This window comes from Apis dorsata, unplaced genomic scaffold, assembly GCF_000469605.1.
Source record: "Apis dorsata unplaced genomic scaffold, Apis dorsata 1.3 scaffold_57, whole genome shotgun sequence".
NCBI lineage: Eukaryota > Metazoa > Arthropoda > Insecta > Hymenoptera > Apidae > Apis > Apis dorsata.
The window spans coordinates 109,925-118,880 of NW_006263357.1; the positions used below are offsets into that span (position 1 = coordinate 109,925).

Genomic DNA, 8,956 nt, shown 5'->3' on the forward strand with positions numbered 1-8,956 from the left:
TGAAAATAAATTTATAAAGTCTGTACCAGGTCCAGAATATTCAGAAAATAAATTCATAAAGTCTGTACCATGTTCAGAACATTCTGAAAATAAATTTATAAAGTCTGTACCATGTTCAGAACATTCTGAAAATAAATTTATAAAATCTGTACCATGTTCAGAACATTCTGAAAATAAATTTATAAAATCTATACCATGTCCAGAATATTCTGAAAATAAATTTATAAAGTCTGTACCATGTCCCGAATATTCAGAAAATAAATTTATAAAATCTGTATCATGTCCAGAATATTCTAGTGACAAATCTGTTGAATGTGTACCATGTCCAGAATATTCTGAAAACAAATTCATAAAATCTGTACCATGTCCAGAATATTTTGTCGACAAATTTATAAAATCTATACCATGTTCAGAATATCCTGAAGAAAAATACGTAAAATCTGTACCATGTCCAAAATATCTTGTCGACAAATTTATAGAATGCGTACCATGTCCAAGCAAATTAAAGAAAGAATATCCTGAAGAAGAAATAAAAATAAAAAAGGAAGAGGTGGAGGAGGAGGAAGAGGAGGAGGAAGAAGAGGAGGAGGAAAAAGAAGAAGAAAAAGAAGAAGAAAAGGAAGAGGAAGAAGAAGAAAAGGAAGAAGAAGAAAAGGAAGAGGAAGAAAAAGAAGAAGAAGAAGAAAAGGTAGAGGAGGAAGAAGAAAAGGAAGAAGAAGAAAAAGAAGTGGAAGATGAAGAAGAAAAAGAAAAAATAGAAAAAGAAAAAATAGAAAAAGAAAAAGTAGAGAAGGAAAAAGTAGAGAAGGAAAAAATAAAGGTAGAAAAAGAAAAAGAAAAAGTAGAAAATGAAAAAAAAAAGGTAGAAAAGGAAAAAGAAAAAATAGAAAAGGAAAAAGAAAAAATAAAAAAGGAAAAAGAAAAAATAGAAAAGGAAAAAGAAAAAGTAGAAAATGAAAAGAAAAAGGTAGAAAAGGAAAAAGAAAAAATAGAAAAGGAAAAAATAGAAAAGGAAGAGGAAAAAGAAGTAGAAAAGGAAAAAGAAGAAATAGAAAAGGAAAAAGAAAGAGTAAAAAGAGAAAAAGAAAAAATTGAAAAGGAAAAGGAAAAAGTAAAAAAAGAAAAAGAAAGAATTGAAAAGGAAAAAGAAATAGAAAAGGAGAAAAAAAAAGAAGTAGAAAAAGAAGAAGAAGTAGAAGAAGAAAAAGAAATAGAAAAGGAAGAAGAAAAAGAAAAAGAAAAAGAAATAGAAATAGAAAAAGAAAAAGAAAAAGAAATAGAAAAGGAAGAAGAAGAAAAAATAGAAGAGGAAAAAAGAATTCCACCAATAAATGAAATATCAATTTTACCATCAAAAATAGTGAGACCTGAAGCATTTGCACTTAAACAACTCTTGCAACAAACAAAAACTGTACCACCTATGATATCACCTTTTACACCCATTTCACCATATATTCCACCATATATTCCGAGAGCTCCAATATCGCCGCCGGATATTTTAAAAAAATACAAAGAAAAACCAAGACGACTAACTATTGAAGAAAGAAAAATACTTTTTCCAGAAGAAAAGATACCACCTCCTCCAGAAGAAAAAAAAATACCTCCTCCTGAAAAAAAAATACCTCCTCCAGAAGAAGAGAAAATACCTCCTCCAGAAGAAAAGAGAATACCTCCTCCAGAAGAGGAGAAAATACCTGTTCCAGAAGAAGAAAAAATACCTACTCCAGAAGAAGAGAAAATACCTATTCCAGAAGAAGAGAAAATACCTATTCCAGAAGAAGAGAAAGAAAAATTGGAGGCAGAAATGTTAGAAATAAAACAAAGAGAGAAAACTTTCCAAGAAAGATTGAAAGATTTCTTTATCAAAGGTTTTAAAAAAATAGGTAAAACTGAGGAAACTCCAAAGAAAGGAAATGATAAAACTCAAGCAAATACTAAAATTGAAATAAAAAATGCAGAAAAACAATTAGTAAAATTTACTCCCACTAAAATGAATCCACATACGGCAATAAGAATAGAAAGAAATCAGAAATTTCAACCGAATCCTGTGAATCTAATGAGACTGCCTTACCAAACCATAAATGAGATAAAGAAAATAAACAATAAAAATAATCCCAATTCTCCTCTGCTGATAAAAGAAGAAATAAAAAATAATGCAAAAAATAAAATTTCTGACAAAGAAAAACAAATTTCTGATAAAGAAAAACAAATTTTTGATAAAGAAAAACAAATTTCTGATAAAGAAAAACAAATTTTTGATAAAGAAAAAGAAATTTTTGATAAAGAAAAACAAATTTCTAATAAAGAGAAACAAATTTTTAATAAACAAAAGCAAAATCAATTGAAGTTACTAAATAAAGATATACCTGTTTCGTCAAATCAAGATAAAATAACAATACATAAAAATAATGAAAAGCCTGAAAAGATACTTGAACCTCGAAAATCTAAAGATATCAATAAAGCTCAAAAAGAAATATTAAAAAAACCTGAAAAACCTCGAGAATCTCAAGACATTGCTCGAGACAAAGCTCAAAAAGAGATAATAAAAAAACCTGAAAAACCTGCCATTCAAGAAAAAAAAGAAACTAAACCTAAAGTAACTGAAATAAAAGAAGAAGAAAAACCAGTTAAAAAAATACATCTCGATGTATGTTCCGAAAAAGAAACTACCACGGTATGTACAAAATCTTCCGGAATAGAATCTCATACGATATGTACAGATTCGAATTATGAAAAGTATTCAAATACTCACGAATATGTTACTACCGAAAAAAGTAGATGTAGTTGTTGTTATAATGCACCTGTACAAAAATATGATACCGAACCTACAAATTATCTTAAAAGTTGTTTAAAAATGGAAAAGCAATGTTATCATACCAATTCTCAAGAAAGTGCTCGTCCAAATTCATATTACGATAGAAATTGGGATGATTGTAATTGTAGAAGAAAAATCCTTTGCAACGGTTCTTGTAGATCACGAAATTCAGAATTCAGGTAAATTTTTTATCTTTTACTATAATATATATTATTGATGATTAAGTTTAATTATTAATTGAATAGTTACAGACAGACAGATTCTTATGCAGATTATATTAAATCTCAAAATAAATGGAATTATAATAAATCAATTAAAAACAATTCTGGATATATGAAATCTATGTTTTGTCTTTATTGCGATAATCCTCGTGAAAAATGCACGTGTAGAGCGCCCGTACGAAAGTGTTCGTACTGTCAATTGCCCATAGATTTGTGTACGTGTAAGAATCAGGAAATAATACACGATGGAAGATCGATCATGAATGAATCTGACAACGATCGTACCATGTACGTTACGGCATGGAAGCCCAGAGAAGAAGTACGGCGTTACTTTTCCAGAAATTTAATCGAACATGAAACCGATTCTATGAATGAATGCCGTTATTGTGAAAAACTTAAATCGCATAATTCTGATCTACCTTATCAAAGATTGAGCGTATTTTCCGACGTGATGGATGAATTACAACAAAAAATAAGCGCGTCTACATGTTGTACACGATGTAAAAAAATTCCTTGCTGTTGTAACATAGAGAAAAACGAGATAAGAGAGGATAGAAAGATAAAATATTGCATCAGGTATAATATCTTTGATCAGAATTTAATTAAAGTAAAAATTATATTATATCACGTAATACTGAGATTCCTTTATCTTTTTTTTTTTTTTCACAGTCCTAAAACGCGGCGAAAAATCATCGCAGTATGTATTGATAAATCGAAAAATAAATTACCTACAATTTGCAAATGCGAATCGAATCACACGAGAAGTGATAAACAGAAGAAAATAATAGTAATTTGTCGTGTTTGCAAAGCATCACCTTGTAGATGCAAGAAGAACAAATCGACTCAGAAAAAATTAAAAGTGAAATGTTATTATTGCAAAAATTCGCCTTGCGAGTAAGTATATCTAATAATTATATGAACGAAAGAAGGAAAAGAAGAAAAAATTTCGAAATTTCAACAATTTCCTCGATTAATTGCCCCGAACGTAGATCTGGTACTTCCAGTTGCTGATTTTTTTATTACATTCTTTGCTACAGCTGCATTACGGCCAGAGAGCGCAACAAGTCGAGGCCATGCAGGTGCATTGATTCACCTTGTCGTACGAAAGAAAAGGAAAGCGTTCCATGTGGAAAAACATCCACGAAACCGAAGAACAATGACGAAAAGACAATTTGTGTGCACTAATATGACACCTGTGTGGTTACTTGACTTAGAAGTACAATGCACTGTTCAAGATTTTTAAACAAAACTAAAAATATTGTTTATGTTCTTTACGTTATTGTGTAATGAATCTCATATGTTAATCTTTAGAACGAAGTTCATAAGTATAATATATTGTTTATTTATTTTATAACGATTTATATGATTCTGTTGCACTCTTGATCTTCTGTTTCTACAAGACAACATTTTTTAATTCATTATCGAATGAAATCCCCGCTCTCATTTGTAAAATATAAAGAAATTTTCCAATGTCTTTTTTTTTCTTTTTATAATTAATCAAAATTTATAATAACGTACAAATGTTTAGATAAAAATATATTTTCTTATTCTGTTAAATTATATCTTATGACCTACAACACTCTATCACTATAACATTTACGACAGAGCATTTAATAGATTACAAAATATTGTGATTAAAGAAAAATTAAGATATATTTACAAAATATAATTTCGTAAATTATAATGCATGTTAATATAACCTAATAACTTCGATACTTTCTATCATATAAATTTTCAAGATAAATTAAATATAAATAATGATAAAAAATTAAAAATTTAAGAATTAAAACTAAATTAATCAAATTTCATTAATTTTCTTACTCGAAAAAAAAACTGCTTAAATATAATAATTTGTTATGTTATAAAAATGAGTAAAAATATACTGTGATATGGCTAAATAACATAGATGTTAAATGTATTTTCTTATTTTAGTTTTAACATTTTCTTATAAGAAAATTTTTGTGCAACATGTAATATTTTTAATAAAATATTAAGAATATACATATTGCTATATTGTTCTGGTATTCCACTTTATTCGAAATGAAAAAAAAAAAAAAAAAGAAAGAAAATTAGTCGAGATTTAACTCACAACCATATACGAAATATTTAAAACTGTTAGAGTTGGTGGGAGTAGGGGGTATCTTAGGTATCGTACAAGACGCTGTCTCCTGTTTTACTAGATCGGTGCGAGCCGTAGACCGACAACGTGTTCTTCCACTGCTAATCGTATTCTTCATTTGCTTTCATTTTTAAACAACTTATTTTTTTCCTTTGCGAATCAATTCAAATATATATTATTGTATTCTTCATTTCGTGTAATTATTTCTGTTATATATATATATATTTTTTTTTATTAATTCTCGTCGCGAGTATAAGTGAAGAAGGAAGATAAAGTTGACCAATAGAAAAAAAAATGCAAGTGTACAGTGAAGATCCTAGATTACTTTGTATTTCTCGTGACAAACTATTAAACGAAAAGAATGCACGCCAACGAGTTTCTTTAACTCTTCGTGAACTTATTGATGCTTTGCATGAAGCTTTCAAAACTGACCATGTGAACATAGATGAAGTTCAAAATCTAATGGCCTTGTACAGAAGTAACCCTTTGGAATGGAAAAAATATGCCAAGTTTGATAGATACAGGTAAACTGATAAGCTTAGAATTTTTTTACAAACTATTATTTAATATATATCGTGCAATTTCATTGTGTAATTAATTAATTGAATTAAAATATTGATTATAAGAGGAATTTAAGTGTTTAATTTACGAAAAAATAAAAATTTAAGATTTTTTTTCTTGTGTTTAATCAATCGACGCGTCTTACATTTGCGAATGATCGAGTTTCTTGGTAAATATTTTATCGGACATCATACAAACAAAACATGGCACAACTACATCGCAATCGTAAAATAAAATTAATATGACGAAATTCACGATAGGTTATCGTTACTGTTTCTTTAACCCTAATCGTGTCTTACGTATTTTGTTTCATTCAAAACACAATCAATCTTAAGTAATGAATTCAGCATCCATGTATCTGTATTATCTGCGCAAATTGACACGCGAACATAAAGTAAATGACCTTAAGAAAAATGAAGAGAGACCATCATGTGATAGAAGTCATAAAAATTTGAAAATTTACTGTCTGTGAAATTTACTGAATACGTCGTTGGTCTTATCTAAAAAAACATATATTGAAAGATTGTGCAGCAATCTTGTACTTCGCACTATATACTGCTATTACAATAATACTATGAGTAGCATAATATGTATATTCGAAAGTTATCAATATGAAAACAATAAATAAGAATCTATTAGAAATGTTCCAGAAAAATAAGAATAATGATCTATGCAATTCTATTGCAGGTAATAATCCAATGATGAATAATTACCTAATAATCTATTCGCATCTTAATTTTTATTGTTATGTTAATTAAATTTTATAAATTAATAACTCAATTTTCTTTGTTAATTAAAGTTTATGAATTATATAAATACTAAAATAAATAGAATGTCACAACTATCAATCATGTATTTAAAGCATAATTAAATGATTTAGAGTTTTTTATATATTTTTTTTTTTTTTTTGAAAAAATGAAACAAGAAATTAAAATTTGAAAAGTTGAAAAGACAAATGAATTTTTTTTTTATTCATATAAAATATACTTGGAAATTGGAATGAATATTCTTTTGTTAATTATAAAAATAATAATAACAACGTTATAAAACATATGGCTATATGGCATTACACGAAATTGCTAATATGTCGATTTCCACATGACAAAGTGGCGAAAGTATGAAAATTGTATTTCATGCACAACATAGTATATAGGACATTTAAAAAGAAGAATAATAGAATATATTAATCAAACGAATGAAAAATGAATCGAATGAATAAAGATTAAAAAAATACTCGTCAAAATATTTTATAAATATCTAATATTTCGTTATTAGTTGTTTAATAAATGCAATAATAATTTCATACTATCTACATTTCTCTGTATGGAAATATTTTTTTCCTGTGTTATTTCAAATACGATCTACGATCAAAGACATGATCAAAAAGTTTTAAAATCGTTGCAACCAAAACCTAAGTATGCGGAACACTTTAGTGTCCATGTGTATTGCACATGAATCAATAGTGTTTGTACGGTGAACGGCTGGTTATACACACTTTCCACGTATGCCCCCCTCTTTTAACTTACGTTACACTTGATTCAGAACATCGGTTCTTTGACACACGACACCGGATCGAAAGCAACGAACGATGAAACGTTCCAAAAGATTTAGAAAAAATATCTATCTATGTTCAACTCGATAAATCTAGTTCATTATCTTCTAATGAATTTTATTTTTTTTTTAGTTTTATGTGATTCATTCTAATGCTAATACAATTTAATTATACATAAAAGGTTCTTAAAGAAAACAACTAAATGAATCACTGTGCTTAGATATACAAGGAATTTAGTCGATGAAGGAAATGGAAGGTTTAATCTAATGGTTCTATGTTGGGGAGAAGGTCATGGTTCAGCCATACATGATCATGCAAATGCACATTGTATAATGAAAATTCTTCAAGGTGAACTATGTGAGGTATTAAACGAAATATTTTATTTTTTATTTATATATATATTTTTAATGAACAATTTTTTTAATCTAATTATTCCCATAGACACGATATGCATGGCCTAAAAGTAACAATGAAATGAAAGAATCAGAAGAACTACAAGAATTGAAAAGAAATACTCTTGGTCTCAATGAAATATGTTATATTAATGGTAATATTTTTATAAATATAAAATCGTTTAATATTAATAAAAATAATTAGATAAAAGAAAGACCTACTTTTTATAGATTCCTTAGGACTTCATCGAGTTGAAAATCCGAGTACTGTAAATCCTGCTGTTTCGTTACATTTATATTCACCCCCATTTTCTTCATGTTCTGTCTTCAATAAGCAAACTGGACAAAAGACTTCGTGTAAAGTTACATTTTGGTCGAAATATGGAGAAAAACGGAATCGGGTATAATTATCATCCATCTTTTTTACTTTTTTTTCTTCTGTTTTTATTCTTTTATCAATATTATCAAAATGATCAAAATTAATTGCAATTCAATCTTTTAATCTTGCAGGAGGTTCAAGACGCCAGATGTCCTGAGGACAATTAATATTCCAAAATTAAAATTGATGATAACAATTTTTTAAAAATTATATTAATTTTAAAATATTAGTTCTTCGTATATTGTATAATATAAAAAAAAGAAATTAAGTACTTAAAGATATTTAAATTTTAGATAATATTTTAATTTCAATTCGATTTATATAATTATATAATATACAAAATAATTAAATCTGAAATATTAATATTATATATTAAAAAAATAATTCCTGAAATAGAAAGACATGTATATATTCAATTTTCATATAAAAATATTTAAAAACCTTAATGGGAAATTTTATGAAATAAAGAGATATATTTTATATTATTATATCAATATAAATCATACTGTTTAATAATAATAATAATAATAATAAACATAAAAATACTTAATTATCGGTAATATATATTTTTGAAAATCTAATATTGATATATAATATATAATGTATAAGCTAATATCTATAAAATCTAAAAAACAAATGAATATTTAGACTTATTAAAGTCTGTTCTGAATCTATTCTTAAATACATGCACCACATGGATAGAATATATTAAGACATAGTATATTTGATATAATAATATAATTACCTTATAGTATAATATCTGAAACAAATAAACATAAATTTAATTAAAAATAAAATTCTTATGATAAAATAAAAAACGAATTTGAATAAGAAAAAAAGAATAATAATTAAACAAAATATTTTCTGAAACAGAAAAATATATATTATTTTATATAACATAAATATTTAAAACTTCT

General features: G+C 26.7%; 2 protein-coding genes across 2 annotated transcripts in view; both read left to right on the forward strand.

Annotated features, from left to right (window-relative positions):
- The window catches only part of LOC102670738 (myb-like protein X), a 7,121-nt gene extending 2,842 nt beyond the window's left edge, over positions 1-4,279 (forward strand). The window contains exons 5-11 of the mRNA XM_006609525.1: positions 20-484; positions 797-1,069; positions 1,106-1,309; positions 1,895-2,047; positions 2,348-2,994; positions 3,205-3,536; positions 4,026-4,279. Of these exons, the coding sequence (XP_006609588.1) occupies positions 20-484; positions 797-1,069; positions 1,106-1,309; positions 1,895-2,047; positions 2,348-2,994; positions 3,205-3,536; positions 4,026-4,279 (2,328 nt within the window). The remainder of the gene's footprint in view (positions 1-19; positions 485-796; positions 1,070-1,105; positions 1,310-1,894; positions 2,048-2,347; positions 2,995-3,204; positions 3,537-4,025) is intronic.
- Positions 4,280-5,204: 925 nt separating this feature from the next.
- LOC102679275 (cysteine dioxygenase type 1) lies at positions 5,205-8,241 on the forward strand. The gene is made up of 5 exons (XM_006609506.2): positions 5,205-5,679; positions 7,489-7,630; positions 7,710-7,815; positions 7,892-8,061; positions 8,171-8,241. The coding sequence occupies exons 1-5, from the start codon at positions 5,450-5,452 to the stop codon at positions 8,204-8,206; spliced, it is 684 nt and encodes a 227-aa protein (XP_006609569.1). The 5' UTR covers positions 5,205-5,449; the 3' UTR covers positions 8,207-8,241.
- Positions 8,242-8,956: the final 715 nt, after the last annotated feature.

Bases quoted from the DNA above. Each gene is read 5' to 3' on its own strand.
- LOC102679275 (XM_006609506.2), top strand. From the start codon at position 5,450: ATGCAAGTGTACAGTGAAGATCCTAGATTACTTTGTATTTCTCGTGAC. The intron at 5,680-7,488 runs GTAAACTGATAA...CACTGTGCTTAG, and splicing joins GCCAAGTTTGATAGATACAG to ATATACAAGGAATTTAGTCG. The intron at 7,816-7,891 runs GTAATATTTTTA...TACTTTTTATAG, and splicing joins TGAAATATGTTATATTAATG to ATTCCTTAGGACTTCATCGA.